The sequence below is a fragment of the Armigeres subalbatus genome, chromosome 3 (genome assembly GCF_024139115.2).
Source record: "Armigeres subalbatus isolate Guangzhou_Male chromosome 3, GZ_Asu_2, whole genome shotgun sequence".
Lineage (NCBI taxonomy): Eukaryota > Metazoa > Arthropoda > Insecta > Diptera > Culicidae > Armigeres > Armigeres subalbatus.
In genome coordinates this window covers 141,390,963-141,415,054 of record NC_085141.1, presented here as the reverse complement: position 1 = coordinate 141,415,054, position 24,092 = coordinate 141,390,963, and the positions used below count along the sequence as shown (strand labels likewise).

Below are 24,092 nucleotides of genomic sequence, written 5' to 3'. Positions count from 1 at the left end.
TAATAAACCAATCTTTTCGTAGAATAATTTAATTGTTTAGAACATGTTTGTATTATGAAATGATATGAAACCTAACTGAACTAAGGTTTGTGTTATATCTCCAGTTTATAACTGATGCAAACTTAAGGCGTACGCAGCCTATAAGTAAGAGAGGATTTCAACAATCCTTGCCCTTTGATTAAATCTTACTGCAAAATGAACACTTGTTGTCATTACGCCATTGTAGCTTATTTCGTCAATCTTCACTAACGAACAATAGCATTATTATGTTTCACAATTTATAACATGCTGCTACTTGTACAATAAACTCTGTATAACCTGTTATATTTGTCAGCTGTTGGTTAATGCCTACCACTATCAAATAACAACAAACTCATCATAGCGTGTAACATCTGCGCGAGGCGAGCGGCAACTCTACGCTACAAAACACACCAACGTGCTTCATTAAATACCTACTGAGTGGCTGTAAATGCGCTACATGATATCTGCTCTATCTCTAAACAGTGACCCCGAGACCCGGTTTGGTCCCCAGAACGTCGCTTAGCTTCTGTTGGTACATGGCCAGGGTGTTCTGATCCACGATACCCCGGTTCTTGCAAACCAGATGCAATGCATTCAAGTACTGCATCTCGGTGAACTGGGAGCCTTTCTCGATGATGGAGGTTAGAATTTCCTGAGAAATAAAGAAAATATAAAGATTGAATTGTAATTTTTGATATGCACTCCACAAAATGATAACGGATGGAAATTACTAAGTTTGAAAACTCGATAGTTAGGAAAATGTATGTGAGGTAACCACTTCTACTCCTCTACATGATCAAGTACAATGTAAAGAAATTGATCAGAGTACACCGGCTGATGTGCTTACGTGTCGCGGGCGCATATCGCACCATATCATATGAGGCGGTGTGCGTTATAGCTGGAATGATGCCGATCGACACACTCCTAGAGGAGGATGTGGAGTGCTACAACGAAAGGGACTCGGTGCAAGTGCGACGTGTCAAGAGAGCAGCTTCGTTGCTCAAATGGCAAAGAGCATGGGACACCGCAGTCAAAGGTCGTTGGACCCACAGACTGATTCCAGATGTGTCTAACTGGGTTGATAGGAAGCATGGTCAAGTCAACTTCCACCTAACACAGGTGTTGTCTGAACATGGCTGCTTTAAGAAATTCCTACACAGGTTTGGCTTCGCAGATTCTGCGGAGTGTCCTGAATGTGTAGGTGTGGTAGAATCGGCAGAGCATGTGATGTTCGCATGCCCGCGATTCGAGGTAGAACGCAATACCATGCTGCTTATTAGTGGTATGGATACAACCCCGGACAACCTCGTCGAGAGGATGTGCCGGGAGGAAGCTATATGGAATGCGGTGAACACAGCATCTCAACAGATTATGTCGAAAATGCAGCGGTGGTGGCGTCTTGAACAAAACCAACGAGTGCAGTAAGGGCACCTGTGATGCAGTGAACACTTTGCTCACCCCGACAACCAACATGTCGCGGGTGGGCTGCGGGGACCTCAGTATGTAGATATAGAGGTCATTGCGGTTCGCGCGCGGTGGTTGTTGTCGGGGTGCTCGTCTCCAACGTGAGATTATGATACGGACCGTTAGGTTACTATCATAGCTTGCGATCGACGGGTGGTGAGGTAGCCACCCTTGAAGTCGATGTTGTGTGTATTGACGTCAAGTGCGTTAGCATAGGCGTGAGCGTTCTCAATAGTCCCCCCCTGATCTATTGCTTAATTGCGGGCCGGGGGTACGGACTGGCGAAAGGGTTTTGGTTTTAGTGGGTCGGGTAAGAGTTACATGACATACTCATCCCCACACTACCTGAGTACCTCCTCAGGTGTCTGGTTGCAGATTTCCGTTTACCCTTGCTCAAGAAAAAAAAAACATGATCAAGCGTTGTTGCTGATGAAGCATGCGCGTAGACCTAGCTTACCCGACGAGAAAATTTCTCCCGATACCGATTCTCTTTGATCATTATGCGATTTCTTTCACATTGCGTATGACATCCCGAGTAGACGAAAATAGCTCAATGATTTCGAAATATGTTAATTAGATAGCAAAATGAGATATGGACATGATTGATATAAGAGATAAAAGATCAGACGACAATATCAATATTTTGCATCAAAGAAGATCAAGTTATACTATTTGTGAGAAGTGATCAATATCATGTGCCATTTGTATGTTCTTATCCATAACATATCTTGATTTTAAAATGATATTTTGATGCAAATTTTTGTTAGTGTTGCCTGTTCTTATCTCTTATATCAATCAAGTCCATATCATGTTTTGTTATTCTGTTAATGGCTTCTGTACGGGGTGCGCGAGACTACCCTGTCGATCGAATTCCATGTGCTTGCCATTCCAAGCTTAAACCAGGTATTTTCCCCGTAGTGCCTCAAATTTTGGACATACGAAGACCACGTGCTCCGGCGTCTCTTCGACGTTCTTTTCATGCTTTATGTTTATCCACGTCGACAGGTTTCGAATGAGCCGGTGGGTCCACCTCCTTTCTCCGTACTGTCCCACTCCTGTTGCCGACTCGCCATCAAACGGATTCAACCCCCCCCCATCCCCCCTTTACAGGTTTTCAAATCATCGAGTATGAACGTGTTGTGTTGTTCAGCATGGTTTTTTATTTCCGATCGGTCCAACTTGCTGAATCAAATGGCGCAATGTTTTAACGAACTCGATGCGATCTATGTCCTTGGGAGTGATGTCGTAGAATTTTACCGGTATTCGATGTGGCTGTCCGTAAAATTAATGGTAATTTATCACACCACTGTTTAGCGTCCACACACATGATGGCCGATTTAAGGGTCCGATGAAACCTTTCTACCAATCCGTAGGCTTGGTCATTAGAGTGATTCAAATTTTGACTTTTTCGCTCCTCTATGCTTAAACGATAACATTTGATGTTTTATTAACCCTCCTAAATTTTTAGCTAATTCGGATGTAACTAGACTGAGCACGCGCAGTTTGAAGTTTGTATGGAAATTACTATAGGAATTGTCACATAAGTGAAAAACTGTTCCGTATTGCGACCCATTAACTATTCAAATGTAATCGACACGATGCTTTCATAGAATACTTCCTAAGCGAGAGGCCAGTTGTTGTTGCGAAGCGATCTGACTTTTGTAAGCAAAATTATTAATGAAACAAAAATGCTCATTATTGATATTGATGTTATTCTTTTACGTGTTAAATTGAATTTACCACGATTCAGTATTTCTCTAATAACTTATCTTGCAAGTATAGAATCGTTTCGCAACAAAGACGATCAGTTTCATAGCAAAATTTTCTATATTGGCAACGTATTTATATATTTTTAGAGCCTAATGAGCAACGTTGCGGAACGGTTTTCCACAAAAGTGACTGTTTTCATAGTAAATTTCATACAAACTTGAAACTGCGCGTGCTCAGTCTAGTTGCATCCAAATTAGCTAAAAGTTTAGGAGGATTAATAAAACATCAAATGTCATCGTTTAAGCATAGAGGAGCGAAAAAGTCAAAATTTGAATCACTCTATTGGTCATATAATCTCTGGTACACCAAATCGGGATATCCACGCATTGGAAAATGCTTTTACTACTGTTTCGGCGAGCATATCCGTTAATGGTCCAGCTTCTGGCTGTACTGGTCGATCATAGTTAACAAGTAATTGTTCCCGCCAGATGTTGGCAATGGGTCGACTAGATCAATGTTTACATGTTTGAAGCGGCTATTCGGAGGATTAAATTCTTTTAATGGCGATATTGTGTGTCGTTGATTTTTGTTCGTTGACGTTGAATACATGATCTAACTAAATGTCCTTCGTCACGATTTATAGATGGCAAAACAAATCTCTTCAATACTAACTTTCTCGTATCGCGAACTCCTGCATGCGATAGACCGTGAATAATTTTCATAACATGATCCCTATGTTACTTGGATATGAATGGCCTAATTCGATTGTTTCTTACGTCACAGTAGACGGGCTGGTCGGAATTTACTTCAACTCGAGAATCTTAATCTTCTCTCTCAATAGTGTCAATAAAAATTGACTTTCATTTAGGGTCGTATTTCTCGTAAGATTATATTCCCTTCCCAATACCAATTCTGAGAAACTCACTGAATCGCTGGATTTCAATGGAAAGTGAAACGCTTACCCTTGTTGAAGCCCCAATTAAAAGCACAAGTGAATTAAAGCCTTTTTATAAACGACTTCAAAAGCCCTCAGGAAGAACACAATTTTCAAAAGGATTTTAGAAGGAAAAGGCTTGATGTCTCCTTCAATTCGAGCCCGGAGAGCGGAAACAAGAAAAGTGAAAATTTTACCAACTAAAGGAAATGCTCGTGTAAATAATTTGCCTAAGGGGAAATGACGGCTTTGGCAGGTTTTGTTATTACTAATTTCTATAGGGGTGATCGGGGCAATATGGGCCACCTAAGGAAATCGTTCCGAAAAGCGCTGAAAAGCTCAAAAAAGCATCGTTCAAATGTAGTTGACTTATACTAGAGAATGTTACCTTTCATATTACGTCGATGAATGACGAAAAATGCGTTTGGAAATTGTTGGAATGCACTTTTGAAAATGTATTGATTTCAATGTGTGTTCCCGACTATACGGGGCAATATGAGCCACCATTTGGGGCAGTACGGGCCACCCTTCCAAAACCTTTATTTAGGCGAAAGAAGTATCGTAATATGAAAGAATAAGATACTCCTACAACAGTTGTGAGTATTCCATACCAAATAAAATGAAAAAAACTGCACAACAGCGGACTGAACTGATTTGCCACTCTTCACCGTTTGAACAGCCACATTTCAATTGGTCAATGGTCTTTTGTTCTGTTTCTATCGCAGTAATGCGCTGTTGTAATTTTTCCGTAATGAATCTTACATATATGATAATATTCTTGTATTTGAATACTGAAATTTGAACTTGTTTGCATTTTAAGGCCAGATATCTTGTTCTATGCAGGTATGCCCATATTGCCCCATAGAGACTGGTTTTGGGAAAAAAAAGTTTTATGATAAATTCAGATTTGTATCAATATAAACATGTGTGCACAATATTCAATTTTAATATATCTTTTGATTGTGGTGTATTTTTGACCTGTATTTTAATCAGTTTTGTGTCAAAACCTTATTTATAAACTTGAAATCTTATAATAATTTTGCCTATGCAGTGAAAATTTACATTTTCAAGTATATTTTCATGTTTGAATTGAATTTTAATGCGGTTTTCACGTTGATGCATATGTGGAGCATCCTCTTAAAGATCATATAACTTTTACATGATAAAACTTGTCAATAAGCTCAAATTGAGGGTGGCTCATATTGCCCCGTATGTTCATATTGCCCCTACTGCCCCTAACTAACTAGTCGACCCGGCAGACGTTGTCCTGCATAGTAGGCAAAAATACGCGCTGTGAACTGCCCATGCAAAATTTCCATACGAATCTTTATTTTAGTTTTTCACGGTGTACTCAGCTTAAGTCGTGATTTTCGTAGGAAGAAATATTATATAAACCCGTCGGAAACGATAACGGACATATTTGTTGAAAGAATGGAGAAAATCCATCCAGCCGTTTTCGAGTTATGCGGACACGAACACAGACCATTTCATTTTTATTATATAGATAGAAGATTATACTCAAATTTGGCCTAAACATTCTTTGCATATCAAAGAATACTTTTTTAAATTGAACAACATTTTTGGTTTTATTGAACCTATCGGGCTCTAAGGACGTCAATAATACTAGGGTATACATGCGGTTGGTGGCCGATAGTGGTCTGTAGGTTACTCATGGTGGCGACGTTCTGAACGGTGGTGGCGGTTTTATTTATTTATTTATTTAAGGCCTACATCAACAGACTACTTATGTCCTAATGATGGAAATAAAAACCCAGATTAATCCACCTAGCGTTGGTGGTGCCTTTCTCGCATTTAGTCAAGACACCAACCTTATATGGGGTTTATATGGTTCGATGTACCATTTTCTTCATAACTTTAAAACGCAATGACCGATCGTTATAAAATTCAATAGTGACCAACAAGGCTTTGTCCCCTGTCGAATGAAACTTGTTGCGAGAAAATCGGTTAAGGATTTCTATACGAAAAGTTGTCTAATGTTTTTCATAGCTATTGTGCACACACATACACACACATACACACATACATACACACGGACAGACAGACATGTGCTCAGCTCGTCGAGCTGAGTCGATTGGTATATAATACTATGGGTCTCAGAGGCTTCTATAAAAAGTTCGTTTTCGGAGTGAAATGATAGCCTTTCGGTACAACTTAGTTGTACGAGAAAGGCAAAAAAATAAGTATACGTATCGTCAAAAACTTAGAAAAAATGGACACAAACACTAAAACAGCTATCTATTGCGATGTGAAAAATTCTTTTAATCTTCGACGCAGCGTCTGACGAGGCAGGTTGAAGTCGAATATTGTAGAAACCCTGTTGAATATACGCTGTAATCCTTCAATACTACCGTTCATACTGTAGTTAGTCCGACGAAATGGCATTCTTAACATTGCGTTATTGCGAAGTGTACTCGGCTGTACGTTAATATTAATCTGTTCCAAAATGTCACTACAATCTATTCGGCCTTGCACGGACTCAATTCGTTTGGCACCGTTCGTATAATTGGGATTCCAAACGGCGGAGCAATACTCCAGTAGCGACCGCACCAGTGAGCAATACAAAGACTTTAGACAGTAAATGTCAGAAAATACTTTACCCATCCGAAAGATGAAGCCTAGGGTTTTGGAAGCCTTACCTACAACGTATGAGATATGCATTTTGTACGTCAGCTAGGAATCCAAAATTACGCCCAAGTCTTTGACATGACTCAGACGTTCTATGCTGGTATTCAAAAGCGTGTAGTCGAATCTAACTGGATTTTTAATCCGAGAAAAAGTGATCATCGAGCATTTTGCCGGATTGACTATCATACGGTTGACGTTGCACCAATTGGTAAAGGATTCTAACTGACGTTGAAGGAAATAGCAATCGTCGATGGATTGGATTTTCAAGAACATTTTCAGGTCATCAGCATACGATAGGCGGGGAACTTCGAGTACAAAATTCACGTCATTGAAATATAGTAGGAAGACTAACGGACCCAAATGGCTTCCTTGGGGTATTCCCGATGTAGCCACAAAGGAATCAGATATGCAGTCGCCGATAGCAACCGTTAGTTGGCGGCCGGATAGATATGATCGGAACCATTCTAATAGAGTGCCATTTACTCCTAACTTGTCTAATTTGGCGATAGCGATGCAGTGGTTTAACTTATCAAAAGCAGCTGACAGATCTGTGTAGATGACATCTGTTTGAGCTCTTTTCGCCATGCTGTTCGTGATGAAAGATGTAAGGCACAATAAATTAGTACTAGTGGAGCGACCGGCTATGAGTCCATGCTGAGTTTCAGACAGATACTCTTGCTGTAGGAAAGCAGAGGATCCATCACAACGAGTTCGAACAGTTTTGATATTGCACTCAGCGAAGTTATTCCTCGATAATTGTCCACGTCACGTTTGTTCCCTTTCTTGTGCACAGGAACATTTGTGCAATCTTCCAACATGAAGGAAAGATGCCCCTGGATAAGGAAAGCCGAAACATGAGGAGCAACGGATACTGCAAACTGGAAATGTGTCTTTTCAGGAAATTGGATGGAATACCATCGGGACCAGGTTTGATCGATGACTTTAGTTTTGATGCAGCAGAGGAGATCATTTCTTCGCTGATGTCGATAACACTTAGTACATGGCCATATAGGGAAACATTGTCTGCTGCGTGATGTACTTCGTTGTCGGTAAGCTGTTCATCGGTAAAAACGTCAGCAAACTTTAGCGAAAACAGTCTGCAGATCTCCTGCAGTGATGATACAGTTTCGCCCTGAAATGTCATAGTGGAAGGAAGGCCAGATTCCCTGCGTTGCTTGTTGACATGATTCCAAAACAGTTTGGGATGCGTTTTAAGATGGGTTTGGATCTTACTTTGATATCGGGAATAGCATATACGACTGACCCGTTCATAGGCGTTGTTGAGTCTGACGTAGTGATCCTTTAAGGAAAACGTGCGGTATTTAGTGTATTTTCTTAAGGCGGCTCTCTTAGCAGTTTTAAGTTCTTTTAATTCCCGAGTGTACCAGGACGGATGAGAGCTATTCTTGTGTACTTTTTTGGGAACATGTCGGTCAATAACGTATGCCAAGATATGCGAGAAAGTCGACGCAGCATTTTCGACATTATCGGCAAGTATAGCGTCCCAAGGCATACCAGATAGTACGTCGACAATGCTTTGATGATCGGCCTTCTGAAAGTCGTATGATACGGAAGCGGGAAATACATTGAACTCGTTGGCCAGGCTCACCGGAATTCGGACTGAGGACGGCGGCGTTTCTGTACCGAGGGCGGCTTTCTAAACGGTGGTGGCGGTTGTGTACTGAGGGCGACGGTTTTATACAGGCGACGGTGTTTTTGACGATGGCGGCGACCTGGTACCGCTGGTAGCGGCGTTCTTGACGATGGCGCCGGTGATGTACAGAGGATTGCAGCGTTCGTGATGATGACGGCGTTTGCGCTGGTGGCGGCGATCTTGTATCAATGGTGGTGGTTTGTTGGTGGCAATTGTTGGCAGGTGGCAGCCGACGGGCTCTCGGCGGCGACTTAGTACAGATGGCGATCCTTACTCGAATGACGATGACTTTGGACGGATGTTGGCCAAATGAAAACAACAGCAACGGAACACCGGCTGGTGGCCAGGAAAGACGGGAAAGACACGCTTCTTCTCCTCGGTTTTCCCGAATAGCAGATGCTCAATACCGGCTGTGGAATCCGAGACAAAATGGCGTCGGCTATTCACACGCACTGAAGCTTGGATTGGTCGGCTGGCCTTTTCTGTTGTACCATTGGCGTATTTAGAACTTCTTTATACTGCAGCTGCGCTTCAAATGGCCGACCGAATTATCCTCCGCGCTTTCTGTGAGAAAAATAGAGTGGTTCTTGAAAGAAGCCCCAAAGAAAAAAGGCCCGATGTTTGATCTGTCACATAGATTAGCTACCCAGTTGTGACGTCCTTTTTGAATTTTCTTTACATGTTCAGTATCTATTAGTATAATTTACCTTTTTCCTTTGTTAATTTTTTTAATTATTATTATGTTTTTTTTTGTTGTAACAAACTGTTGTATGTACTAAGGAATAAACAATACAGACATCTTTTAACTTCAACTTTTTAACAATAGCTAAACCTCTGGCAACAAACTCATTTGCGAATGGAATGGGAAAGACAACGTGAGTGCCTCACTGAACCGTGAGAGCGGCCACTCACTCTACAATCTTATTGGCACACGCATAAAAAATATAATTACGTTTTATGGCTTTGTGGTGGTGTCGACAAATTGAATAATTGTAACGATCGATTACAAATCAACGATTTTTTCTTTGCATTTAAGAGCTGCTTCAACTCCTTCCCCTCGGATATGTTACCTTGCCGCGGTGGGTCGGCTTACGCCATTAGCACTGAGATGGCAACCAAAGACATATCCTGTCGTGGTGGTATCACATGTTGACTATTTTTGTTTGGTGCCGCGTTACATATCTGGCATTGACGCACTTATTTACGGCATTTGCATGTGATCCAACGGACATCGTGTCTTGGAGCCTTGAATGGTAGTGCAGTCAGGCAGAGGCCTTTTAATCAGTGATAATGATGTGAGTTCTCTTCTTTTCAGCAATACTTTTCTGATGCGTTCCCTGTGACGCTGAGTCATAGCCACGCTTACATTTAGCTAGCTAGGCATTTATTGAAAAACAAAGTATTCAAGATATTCGTAGGGAATCGACTGCTGGATTCACTGAGTAGAAGTTTTTTCAAAACTAGGAACGTGGTGCCAGTTTTATTTTGTTATGCCTCACTTCGAAGACCAATAATAAAAAATACCACACATTATAATGATGGTATATGAACAATCTTATAACGGCTTCATTCTCGATAATTTTTACAAACAGATAGGCAATAGGCGTGATGAAGCTTTAGCTTGCCACCGAAAAGTGAATCCTATACCTGACCTTGATTAGAACTTAAAAGATAATCACCGTAATTAATCAACGATAAAGCTACTTGTTAGAACAGTTTAAAGCTATAGGCAACCTTGACAAAAAAATATAATGGAACAAACTAAGTTCTTTAGCAGTTTCCACTTTTACATGATACAATTTACATTGAGTTTGTAGTGTCGACACAGCTTAAAAACATTGACGAAACAATGACTTAGGTAAACAAAGTGATTTGACGAATGCATAACCTACACTCAGAGCAAACAAAGTCAATTTTCATTCTGCATAAATAAAAGTTAAAAAATAGAACACTAATACGCATTATTTCTTTTATATTTTCAATGTATGTATGTATGTATGTATGTATGTATCTTCAATCTAACCCCCACTGTCTGGCAGTGGTATTATGGAAGAAAGCTGTCTTTAATAAAGTCAGCTTTAGCCCGGGAGTTAGAAGGTGTTAGCTCTACTGCAGCTCCAGTGACCCATTTCAGACTGCCTGGTAACTCACGTCCAGTCCGAGGTCACTTTCACTAGCAATAAGCCCCGCCTGTTTATGCTACCATTATCAATTGGATAAATGGAACCATAAACAAACTTCCGGATTTTTTTTAATCCAGCGCATTTAATTTTGGAATCATATAAAAACATATTGAAACAATCTCACCAAATTGATCAAATCACTTCCACGAACAATTTACTTCACACATCCCCGTATACACAAACGACTTTTCGCACTCAATTAAGAAATACACTTTATTAAAGTTAAATTCTAAATTTTTCTAGTACATACAAAATATAAACATCAGCCGAATCTGTTTCTTGCGCGAACGAACAAAAACGTGACAGCAAATTCAAAACCAACCATCCGCGCGCATGGCTTGCTGCGATCCTCTATTTCTTTTATATTTTCAATGTGGTCACAAAAACCTTACACATTAAATAACTTATAATTGTACTATATGACTAAGTGGCCTTTCAAACCACATCAGATGCTTCTAAGGCAAAAAAAAAGGCATTGCATTTTAAACATTGCTTTTAATAACTAGAAAAACGTTGTACTAGAAATCTTGAAATTATCATTTTAGCCTTTGATCATTGACTAATTTGCATTCAATTACATTTTGCATTAGTGTCGAATGGATTCCAAATCCGAACCTCACTTCAACCCAATCCTTATCCTACCCCATGGCGTTCAAGTGGTCTGCACGGACTCTTCTGCCATTACCCTCTCTATTATCGGCTTTGGATTGACTTGTGCTCTCATTGCCCCACCAAACGCTGCAAAATGATAATGAAAATGAAAAAAATTAAGAGCTGCTTCAACTCGTCGTCGTCATATTGCGATGCTGCTATTGCTGCAAAATTGATTTCCAATGACATAGTAACTACATTTACCCTGGAAAGCGCGTCTGCCACAAAGTTATTTTTGCCACTTATGTGACGAATGTCTTTGGTGAAACTTGATATGTACTCCAGGTTTCATTACTCCTGGATATCACTTTTCCAGGCTGTGCGCCACAGGTAAGTAAGCTCGATTCTGTTCTGTTTGCGCTGCGCACGAGCCAAAACAAAAAAGCTCACGAAACTGCTGACCGCACCGATGGCACAAGACTCTCATGCTACGTTTTGACAGGGCAAGTGAGTTGAACAACTCAGTTGAATTCAATTGACTTGCCAAAAGTTGAACATGTTCAACTTTCTTTTCGTTCAAGTGAATTGAATTAAGATGTTTACACGTTCCATTCGCGTGCGATTCAAGCGACTTGCTCAATTCACTTGCCTTGTCTAAACGTAGCATCACGCTGCAGCAAGAAACAGGGGTGGCATTGCGCACCTTGACTCGAAACGAGCAAACCATGCAAACTGTTATACGAAAGAGCTATCGGAAGGAGATGCGCAATGAGGCCGCAGTTTACCTTATTTCCTGTGACGATGAAAATTTTGTCGAAAAAAATCCAATCGGCCTCCATGCTCCTTCCACAAGCTGCTGTAATGCTACGTTTAGACAAGGCAAGTGAATTGAGCAAGTCGCTTGGAACGAACGCGAATTAAACCTGTAAACACCTCAATTCAATTCACTTGAATGAAAAGAAAGTTGAACATGTTCAATTCGCGTTCGATTCAAGCGACTTGCTCAATTCACTTGCCTTGTCTAAACGTTGCATTAGTCTTAACGTCTTAGAAACGTCCGAATACTGTTATGCTACGTTTTGACAGGGCAAGTGAATTGAACAACTCAGTTGAATTCAATTGACTTGCCAAAAGTTGAACATGATCAACTTTCTTTTCGTTCAAGTGAATTGAATTATGCTACGTTTTGACAGGGCAAGTGAGTTGAACAACTCAGTTGAATTCAATTGACTTGCCAAAAGTTGAACATGTTCAACTTTCTTTTCATTCAAGTGAAATGAATTAAGGTGTTTACACGTTCCATTCGCGTCCGATTCAAGCGACTTGCTCAATTCACTTGCCTTGTCTAAACGTAGCATTAAGGTGTTACACGTTCAGTTCGCGTTCGATTCAACCGACTTGCTCAATTCACTTGCCTTGTCTAAACGTTGCATTAGTCTTAACGTCTTAGAAACGTCCGAATACTGTTATGCTACGTTTTGACAGGGCAAGTGAATTGAACAACTCAGTTGAATTCAATTGACTTGCCAAAAGTTGAACATGATCAACTTTCTTTTCGTTCAAGTGAATTGAATTAAGGTGTTACACGTTCAGTTCGCGTTCGATTCAACCGACTTGCTCAATTCACTTGCCCTGTCAAAACGTAGCATTAGTAAAGATGCGTTTGCGAGGTTGGTTTTACTTTGGTTGAAGGATTTTTCCGCTGACGATGTCCAATTCAGCTTACGTTTGTCATTTTTTCGATTCTCGGGGATTATTTTCTGCAGATGTTTTTGCGTTTCCGCTACTCGAGGTATGAATCGTTTGTATACGTTTACCGAGGCCAAGAATCGTCGTAGCTCCTTGACGGTATCCGGTAATTTGTACTCTTCTACCGCACGAACGCGACACGTATATGTTCTCGATGCTCCTCTTCTGATGTTGATGCAATACAGATATCGTCCACAAATACCACGACAAAATCAAGATCTCCAAGAATACGATGCATAAAACGCTGGAACATTTGGCTCGCATTACACAACCCAAATTACATTTGTTCAAACTCGAACAGTCCAAAATGCGTTATAACAGCAGTTTTTGCTGATACGAGGTGGTACGCCCGAATCAAATCCAATGTTGTGAATATGCGTTTTTCCAGAAAGTTATTGAGGAGGACATGTATGCGTGGTACCGGATAGCGGTCTGGAATTGTCACTCGTTTTAAACTTCGATAGTCTCCCGCAAAGCGCCACTCGCCATTCTTTTTGGGAGCACAGTGCAGTGGACTGGTCCAGCTGCTTTTTGATGGACGACAAACCCCCAACTCCATCATGGTTTCGAAATCTTCCTTTGCGCGGCTTTGATTTTGTTCGGTACAATTCGACGCGATTTGCTGGCGACGGGGGGCTTTTGTTTGAATGTGATGACTTTATGGTGGACAATTTCCCGCATAGTCGATGGTATCGTAATTTCTCGAAAGTCGGCAAGTATATCATGGAACGGGTGACGTTGATCGAGAGTTGTAATGCTATGAACAACAACAACCCACCAACGGAGTGCAGTTTTGTGCTTCCATCAATCAGTTGATAATTTTTCAGGTCCACGTCGATGCCATAATTTACTAGGAAGTCAGTAACACACGCAAGAAGAAATTCCATGAAAATCTGCGTCGCAATTCAAGAACCGTATGTTCTTATTGTTGATCCATTTGCCGCATGTAGTTGAAATGTTGATGGTCCGTTTTGTTTATCCTTCCTTGTCGCTGGTATTATGGACACGTCGTCGCATCCGGTGTCTACTAGGAACCGTTTGTTTGATGTTCGATCGTAGATAAGTAATCGACGGCTTTATGTTGCTTCTCACCCACCACGACCACACACGCTTCTGGTGGGCGGCCTTTCAGTTTTTTGTTAGTGATACTTGCAGGGGCTACGGCATCGTTTGGCTTGACCGCAATACTTACGGTGATACCAGCAGATGACACCTCCATTTTCACATCGATGACGCGATACCGAACGGGTTCGTGATCTTCCCATGCCGAATTTTAGGCGACGTATTTCGGCAGTTAGGCTATTTGTTCCCCCAGGCTCTCCTGGGTATTCGATTCCGGCAATGTTCCTGCAGGAATTGTTTTCACGGCAGCGACGTGCGGAACAAGGTCAATCACCTTGTCTCCCATTTCGGCAAGTTTCGAAAGACTACCGCCATTAATGCTCAAAGCGGCGCGAATGTTGGCGGGCATCCTTTGAAGAAACAGCATTTTCAGAAATTCGTCATCGACGTTGAGTCCAGATGACAACTCTTGCATCTTGGAAAATAGATGGGTGGGACGCAAATCTCCCAGATCGCAGAAACCTAGTAGCTTTTCCAGCTTGTACTGCGGCGTAAGCTCGAATCGTGAAATTAGGCCTTTTTTGATTGCCGCATACCTCCCGATAATTGGAGGATCTTTCACAAGATCCTCCCCGTGACAGATGTCACGCACTAACTGACTTTTCACTCTACATGAGTTATTCTCTTCAGGAGACAGTGTTGCCACAAGCTCAAATAAAGAATGTTTCATATTGCCTCGCATGTTTATCTTACCCCTTGTGCCACTACAATTGTATACCCCAGGGTTTAGCAATGATAATTCAAAAGAAAATTAGAAAATGAAATCATTTTCATCTGTACATTGTATCTTCTGGGGAACTGTACATTCTGAGATATGGTTTTCTGGGAAATAGTAAAGAAACCTGTTACTTACATCTGGATCCAAGTAGAACATTTCATAGAATGACCTAGCATAATCGAGCGCAACTTCCCTCGAAGCCGTGATACTACTGAGAGTCTGCTGCAGGGCTAGAGCATTGCGACACATCCTTTGCACTCCTGCTGTGTCGATGTACTCCATCGAGTTGGCTGCCATTATGAGGATGCGTGATGCCAAATGTGCCAACCCTTCGAAAACGTACTATTAAAGAATCCACGTGAAAATATTGTGCTCAATAATGGCTGAGAAGTACATTATACCTTGGTTTTCCTTGAATGCAGCGTGGAACTTAAAGCCTCGTCCATATCCGAAAGAACTTTGGTCAGTTTCAGCACTTTTGCGTCGGGTTCCAATGAGTCATTTTTGTTTGGGTTGTTCGCCTTGAACTTGTCCGACGGGTTCGATTTTAAGTAATGGAAGCACTGAACCCGCACCTCTAGGTGCAATACCAGCAGGCACGTATTTGCCAACTCCTCGAACTCCAACGCCAGGTTGATCAGCACCTTGATCATGCCGTCTTTGACCACCACCGGAGAAGCACTCACACCACCCACCATACCATTAACGATCGGCTTCCGCAGGTCGTGAGCAAAGTCCGTTATCCTACTGGCGAACCATTCCATGCTTTCCTGCAGAATTGCCAGTTCTTTCAATACGCCTACATCGGAGAGGATTTCCTGCTGGGAGATTCCGCCCTCGCCTAGATTGCTGGTTAGCATTTCCGCCTCACGTACATTACGCTGCTGAACAGCGGTGGGGCTTTCCTCTTCTGAGGGCTCTGCTTTCATGTGTCGCTTTTGTCCAGACTGTTGTTTTATTCTGGCGTTGGAGGTTTTCAGGTCGGTCCAGTTTGGAAGCGATCTGAAATAAAAGGCAAAGGGAAAGTATTATAAAATGATGAATCTAAGAACAAACACGACAAAAAAAAAATCGTTGATTGCACTCACTTGAGGAACCGAGTAATATCGTCGTCCTTCAACCACGCCACGCTGTAGATCCGTTTGTCCTCCGTTTCCGGTTGCACAATGCCGCGATAAGCAGCCTGACATGTTTCGCGATACGTTTTCAACAGTGAGCAAACCATTTTCAACAGCTCGTCCGAGTACGTTGGTAAATCCTGAATGAGACGTTTGGTCTCGGAAATTCCTAAAACATCAGTACAAGATCGATCATACAGATTACTGATAACAGCTGAAAACTTACGAGTCTCCACCAAAACAGTATTCTGTAAGAGTGGTCTTGTCAGTCCTAGGCGTTTCATTTCTTCAGGAGTAATTATCGAGCGCCACGCGTCCTGAGTTTTTGACAATGATTCGATGGTCAGCTGCAGGTTGCGGTTGTGACCACGTGCCAGATAAGCGTCCTTCACGTAGTTATCGAGGAAAGTGTTTAGACTACAGGATTGGCTACAAATGGAAAATAGTTCCCGATTAATAATACGGTAATACGCCTCAATTTGTTTTACTTACCCGGATTTGCATTTCATGAATCCTTCGATCTCATGGATGTAGCCCATCATTGGAAGATAGATCTGTCGAACTAATGCGGCATCTGGTGGGCAGACGAGTGCACGCTCCCTCTTTTTACGATCTGCGTTCGGAGTTCCCGGAGAATGTACATTGAAACTGGCATTCAACAGATTCTGTCCATTCAAACCGGACTGATTAAGCGCATCTTCTTTGCTTGCGATATTGTTCGAAACATTTGACGCATTGCGGCGGTGCTCTTTGGTATTAGGCTCAGGTTCCAGTGATGCTGTGTGCGAGGACTTATCAAATTTGAAAAGCATCTTCTTGCCCTGAACCTTTCGCCGACTGAAGAACGTGTTGATGTTGGTTGTTTGCTCCGTGAATTGAGCACGCATCAACTCATCACTGCTGTCGTTCTGGATGTCCAGATAATCCGTTAGCACCAGTTTTAGTACGGCCTGCGCTTGTCCCCAGTACTCGATCAGATCATACGCCTTTACCTGGGTCAGATTGTATCGATGCATCACATTGTGGTAGTTCTTAAGCGTTAACTGATGGGCATTGGCAATCAATTTGAGCTGTTTAAAGACCAGCTCGAGAAGCTCCAAAATGGGAATGTTTTGTTCGGGACAGTCTTCGGCGTTGTTTGGAGGCGGTGACGCTACCACCTGCTGGTACTGGTATGGGTTCTGGTTTTGCTGCTGAGTAATGGTCATTATGTGATGCGTAGACTTGGTGACGATCGTTAAAAGCTCGCTTTGCATTTGAACTCTTATAGACTAGAAAAAGATAGCGATTGACATTTGCCTTACTGTAAAAAGAAAAATTATCGATTACCTCTATTGATTCAGGCACTTTATTAAGCAAAGCAAAGCATTCAATGATAATTCCTATGAAGTACGTTGTATTGACAACCGGATCCAGCAGATCCGTGTCTTCGATGATTTCACTTTTATCTACGTCTAAGTAGCCTAAAACGAAATCGCTTAACAATCGTTATATCATGGAAAAGAATAATAAATTTACCATTCTGAGCGATTTCAAACAGGGCCCTTCTGGCCTTCGTATTGGCCTCCATTCTCTCTGCGGACCGTCTAAGAACATTGCGTTGGAAAGGGGAGGCTCCGGCTGCCGCGGAGCTGCTTATCCTTCCGGAACTTTGACGCTGGAAGTTTTGAAGTACCTCTACCGTACTGGAAACGTACAAATGCCTACAGAGCTCATCCAGAAGCTTTGAGTACAGTTGTTGCCGTTTGTTCTGGAAATCCAGCCGCAGATCATGCAGTCCTTCGACGTCCTTGAGGGGGCCTTCCGTTGCTTCGACTGCCGACATCAGCAGCTTCGTTGCATGCAAATAGTGTTTCTTGGCCATGAATGCAGCCAACTGTTGAGGAGTTTTCCGCAGTTCGTTCACCTGATCCAGCATCTCCAGCACGTACTTGTGCTGAACTGCGTCGGTGTAGAGTTTCTTCAGTTCTTCTCGACGGCAACGCAGCAACTGTTTGCAAGTTTGGAGATTTTCCTTCACAACGTGAATCCGTTCCCGGGAGCAAGTAATCTGCGTGGACACCTTCCCGAACAGCTGCATAACCCTCGTAAGGTCGCCATCGTTCCGCGAGACAAGTTCGTTCAACCGTTGGTCAGTCTTGCGGAACTCTTTCTCGATCTTGAGCTTCTCGCGCTCCCGCTGTTCGTTGGTTTCGCTGGCATCGAGAGTTTTGATCACCGAAACCAGCAGCCCACAACCACTCTGAAAGTAAAAACCAGATGGTCTTGCAGTTAATATTCAAATTTTAAATAACATGAATCTTTTCATATTAAAAGATAAAAATGTACAAAAGGATTAAAAATTTCAACAAAGCAGAATGCTTTCAGTTTTCAAATATGGCAAGCTGAAAATCCTAATTTTTGATACGCTGAAGGTCATAACTTGCCCAATAATACCCAATTGCGAACTTTTATAATAAAAATCCATTTCCGCTTTATGAGGTAAGTCTGGGAGAGATGATGTCATCCTTTAGAACACCCAACACCAGAACCACATTGCCAACTCAGCCGACTCACATTGCTCGTAATTTTAATGCCGATAAGAAAAAAATCTCACCATTATATTCTAATCAGTAAATACCCTTCTGCGACGAAATTATGCAAGCCAAGCCAAATGTTTCGATGGAACGATGCTGATGTAGGAGTAAAAATTCATCCAAACGCGGTATCAAGATCACTTTCTCCCGAACTTTCCTATGAAAGATTTTCGAACCATGAAAAAAATCTATACCCGGATAACACTTATCAAACACACCCTGCAGTCTAATCTACACTTTCAACAGTTTTTTAAATGGTTTCCTTGCATAATTTAATGTATAGATTGAAATTAATGCCAAGATAATCAACCGAACACAAAATTTCCAAAGCACCACCGCAACAATTTCCAATCTTATCTGTCATTGTTTTCTGAGTTTTCTTTGTTCCACCATTCGCATCATCATCATTTATCATCGTCTTCTTGTTTGTGCGCCAAGTTGGCTTTTGTTATGAATCAAAAATAACATGGTTGCCAAAAAACAAAGTACCTACAATCAATAAACTTTCAATGTTTTATTTCAATTTTATTTCAAAAATCAAGTTTTTGATTACTTTGAGCATACATTCTATAGGTTGTATGTGCAAGAGAAGCTCTCTTTCGTTAATAAAAAGGCTCGTTTTGCATTTTTCCTACATTTTCACATCAGAACGCTAGCCAAACTATTGCCTTTAGTTTTCCTACATTTTCACATCAGAACGCTAGCCAAACTATTGCCTTTAGTTAGGCGCAGGGTTCCAATCCGGAGATGGCGAGTTCGATTATCTATCCTGTTTAGGATGTTTTCGGGTTGGAAACATTCTCGACACCCTGGGCATAGTGTATCCATTATACTTTCCACTAAAGATACATACTCATCCAATGGCGGGCTTAGAAAAGCTTTCAATTAATAACTGAGGAAGTGCTAATCAGAATACTAAGTTTAAAAGCAGGCCAAGTTTCAGTTTAAATGTAGAGCCATAGAAGAAGTGTATTAAAAGCTTAAAACGACGTATCATGGAGGAGCTATAGCTATCCAGTTTTCCGCGAGCGGTAATGGCCGCCAGCTTGCCTGCGGGTCAGTCTCTGATTTGACGTTTCTGGAGGTCAACTGCACCCACCATTCGAGAATTTTGATCAATGTGGTATATAAGAAGGCTTAAATTCACTGAATCAGCACCTTCTTATATGCAACATTGGTCAAAATTCTCGGAGCGGTGGGTGCAGTTGACCTCCAGAAACGTCAAATCAGAGACTGACCCGCAGGCAAGCTGGCGGCCATTACCGCTTGCGGAAAACTGGATAGCCTATAGGCGTGTCAAAGCCATATTGATTCCAATTTTTTTTGAAATAACTAGTAATCTTTTATCACACGGCAGTAGTCGAATAGGATGCTCTATAATCTAGTTTAGTGAATACTATTGTCAGATTTTCTGGATATGATACACTGCGCGGCGTTTGTAATGTTTCCAAATGGGTACTTACACAAAACTTCACGCGGCGAATGACTGTCGAAAGGTACGGCCGCGCCAAACGATACTCCGCAATGCTATTCACCCATAAGAATCAAGTAAACGGGGTGTAGAAAGCGCGGCGGTACCTTTCCTAAAGGGTACGCCGCGTGAAACTTTGAGAAAATCAGGCAATACATTAATTGTGCCAAACTTTCGTTGCTTGTATTTTCTGAAGGTCGATCCTATTGTTGCGATATTTCCTATATTTGTTATGAAAATCGATAGCACAACAATAGGATGCAACTTTCAATGAATAAAGTTAATTTTACTTTAATTTCTTCTGAACTTGGCGTACAAAATCCTATCGCCTATATCCTGTTTAACAGACTGAGACCGCTTGAGGAGTCATTCGTCGGCGAATACTAGGCAGGTTTTCGTGAGGGCCGATCAACGACGGATCAGATGTTTAGCCTGTGGCAGATAATGTCCGAACCTGGTTTTTCGGCGAAACTGATTACTACGTGCCACGTGCCACGCTGGATGGCTCGAAATCAAGTATTCGGATTGCAGTCGAAGTGTCAACCTCGTTTGTGACCTTAAACGCATTGAAGCAGGGTGATGCCCTTTCGAATTTATTGTTCAACATTGCACTCGAGGGCGCTATTAGGAGATCTGGCGAGCAGAGGAACGGCACTATCATCACACGGTCGCATATGCTTCTGGGCTTTGCGGTCGACATCGACCTCATCGGAATCGATCGCAGAGCAGTAGTGGAGGCTTCTGTCCCACTCAAGAGAGACGACGGGGATAGGCTTAACTATTAACTCTAACAAGACAAAGTACATGGTGGCAGGCAGAAATCGAGGAAGACCTAGTAGTGTTGGTGCAGAGGTAATGCTTGATGGGGATGTGTTTGAAATGCTTGATGGGTATGTGTTTGCTCTATACAAAACTCTGATTCTACCTTTATGGACATGAAGCATAGACGCTAAAAGAATCGGACCGGAGAGCTTTCGAAGTTTTCGAGCGAAAAGTGCTGCGTACAATAGTCGGAGAGAAACTAGAAAATGTTGTGTGGAGCAGACGCATGAATCATGAGCTGTATCAAGTATACAAAAAAGAAAATATTGTGAATCATATAAAATACGGCAGACTTCAGTGGGCTGGTCACTTAGTGCAAATGTCGGACGAAAGAATAGCGAAAACAATATTCAACAGAGAACCAGATAGGGGCCGGCGACTTCGTGGAAAGCCACAAACACGCTGGCTATTTTAACACCACCGCAAAAACAAAACATACCGATTGTATACCATTTCGCCGAAATGCATTTCGCGGAATTCATTTTCGCGGTTGAACATTTGGCAGTATGTAACTTTCGCGGTACAACATTTGGCGGATTACACCTTTCCGCTGAATGGCTTTTGGCGGAATGTATCACTTCGCGGAATGCCGTTTTGTGGAATGTTGTATTTGCCAGATTGGCATTTGTTTTTAGTTAAGAATGGTGCAGAATGTCATTTTCTCAGATTAACATAGTATACCTTCTTCTTCTTCTTGAATTTACACTGGAACAATTGTGCATTCGTTTATCATGTGTTGAAACTTGAAACTGTTATTCCCAGAAAGGCCGAGACAATTTCCAATAGAAAAATTTCCTGACCGGACCGGGAGTCAAACCCAGCCACCTTGACCATGATCTCTATTTGCCACCACTCATCTCACTGCGCAGTTACGGAAGGCCTCTAAGAATAGAATTTTTTGAAATTTCAATCGCCCCTTAAAAACCCATTAACCTGGCAGACGGGTTCCTGTAATGAAGGAATTATCTCCTTTTCTTGCCTTGTAACGGGCAGAAGTATACATTTAAATAATCTTCTTTCCCTAACAGCACAATTCAGTCTGATTTTATTACATCAAATCAATTACGATCATAATTAGTTGTATGTGGGTGACAGAATCTTCTAAACAACATGTCTGGGTTCGATTCTCGGTTTAGGCAATTTTCGGATTGGAAATTGTCTCGATTTCCCTGGGTATACGTGTGCATTACTCCATTTGATGCTGAATACCTTGCGTAGACGCAGCTTAAAAAACGCCACGTGGCATCGGCCTTGAAATACACAACTCTTTACAAAGCAGAGCCAACGCATCTATTTATTCTAACCAATGTTTTTTCTTTTATTGATTTTATATGATTTTTCTTTCTGTAGCACTTCCCTCGGTACAAAACAAAGTCGCTCAGATTAACACGATGAAAATAAAATGTATTAACAGCGAACTTATTTTCGCTTCGCATAGAAACAGCAAAAATTTGGTCCACATATTTTCTGTCATTTTTTTCGTTTCCATCGCCGTTCCGCTGAATTGCGTTTGGGGCTCATACCTACATACCTCATACCTCGGGAATTTAGTCTGCGAAATTTGTTTCCATATATTTTTACATATGCGATGTTTTCGGTATGCGAGCACGGAAATCAAATTCCCAGCCCCATTTAAAATGCACAGGGCCCAAAATTCGGCGGAAAATGTTCCCGATGTGTGACACTACCTTTACAACTCGGATAACTCTTGAGAATTTTGTATTGAATTTGGTGTCGATTTATTAGGCTGTTACAAATATTTAATTAACTTTTTGTCCTACTGGTCTCCGAAATGTCAAGGAAATAAAAAAAAATAATAATGAAAAAAAATACCTCGGATTTGTTAAAGAATGTTTTGAAAATCCTCAAAATTATCCGAATTTTATTTTGTTGCCCCCTCAAAATATTATTTTTTGGCAAAAAAAAAATCCGAGGGGGGGGAGACAAAATAGATTTTAAATATTTGTATCAGCCTTAAATCAGTTTAAAATAAAAAATTACACCGATAGTTTGAATGATCAAATAAAAAAAAGATGATCCGACTCTCAACTTAGGTTTCTAGATGCACTTCCACCCCTATCAATTGAAAGCTTTTGATGCTAACAAGTGTAAATTTTGTTATCCGTTATAAAAATGATTAGAGGCTTTAAAAATATTTTTTTTAAAGATGATCTTAAATAATATTATATTATTAATATTATGCGAAAAATTCTGTTGAGCGAATAAAACTTTTTAACCGAAAAAATTGTATCATTGTATTTAAATTGTTGCCACATTTCAATATTTTTGAATCACTATTTTTTGCGCGCCAAGTTACCCCTCATTATGTGACTTTCCCTTCAACCGTTTTTCCTCTTGCACTGAATCTTCTTATTCATCACGCAAAAAAAATATCTGCTCCCCAAATAAGAAAACATGACCACCCACAAAAATAAACACTAATTTCTCTGCGATCACGTAATTTTTCACCAAACCAACTAGCTGCTTCGCGACACCGAATGGTTAACCACAGTTTGCACCACTTTTCAATACGATATCTCGCATAAATTACCGTTTCTTTGCCGAATTTTACGCCTCGGGGAGGTTTCACGGGTGGAGAATCCATGAATGAAAAACCTTTGGAGCACTTGAATTAATTATTTTTGCCTCCCTCTTGCTCTGTTCGTCTGCGTGTACCCTGCAGGGATGCCAGATGTTCAAGTGTTTAAGCTTATTTTTAGCAGCAGCATGATAAACGTGCCTCGAAAAATACATTTTCCGTCAATAATGTTTTAATACAATTTAATACAACAATGGAAACCTATATGCTGTTTTCAAATGAAATCCAAAGATTAAGACAAAAACATTCAATATATAATAGTTGCTCTTTTCAATAAAATGATGATGATCACTGTCAATGTTGGATGAGGAAAGGAAAATAGAATTGATTTTCCTTTCCTCATCCATCATTGCTACAAGACACCGAGAAATCCTCTGCATCTTCATGATCGCCGTTAGAAAAAAAAAACAAAGAGATTCACTCAATGCGCATCAAATAAACGATTACGCGCCCACCCAATGTATTCGGCCAGATAAGCGATAGAACATTAAATGACGTACTCCAGTGACTTGTAAATAATAGCGATTTTGGCGCGAGATGGATCACATTGGTCCCAGCCGTCAATTTGACCACGCGTACTACAAGTCCCATCCCTGAAGCTGGATCAGCAAGGAGTGACACTAATCTTCTTAGCAATGTCACTCCCAACGTGCGTCACATTTTCACTTACGTTGGTACGGCTGTCCCCTTTTTTCGTTTATTCCTTTAGGGGCT

The 24,092-nt window shown here is 41.3% G+C and overlaps 1 protein-coding gene across 3 annotated transcripts; it reads right to left on the bottom strand.

Annotated features, from left to right (window-relative positions):
- Positions 1 to 13: 13 nt before the first annotated feature.
- LOC134226071 (exocyst complex component 4) lies at positions 14 to 23,446 on the bottom strand. Of its 3 annotated transcripts, XM_062706592.1 has the most exons (10): positions 18,705 to 18,859; positions 18,507 to 18,643; positions 17,429 to 18,152; positions 17,240 to 17,373; positions 16,403 to 17,181; positions 16,137 to 16,339; positions 15,881 to 16,079; positions 15,194 to 15,794; positions 14,928 to 15,134; positions 14 to 673 (listed from the first exon to the last, which is right to left on the bottom strand). In XM_062706592.1, exons 2-10 carry the CDS (start codon positions 18,507 to 18,509, stop codon positions 497 to 499), a joined length of 3,027 nt encoding a protein of 1,008 aa, XP_062562576.1. In that variant the 5' UTR covers positions 18,510 to 18,643; positions 18,705 to 18,859; the 3' UTR covers positions 14 to 496. The 3 variants fall into 3 exon arrangements, with proteins under 3 accessions (XP_062562576.1, XP_062562574.1, XP_062562575.1); XM_062706590.1 differs by lacking the exons at positions 18,507 to 18,643; positions 18,705 to 18,859 and adding an exon at positions 23,331 to 23,446; XM_062706591.1 differs by having other exon boundaries at positions 18,507 to 18,847.
- Positions 23,447 to 24,092: the final 646 nt, after the last annotated feature.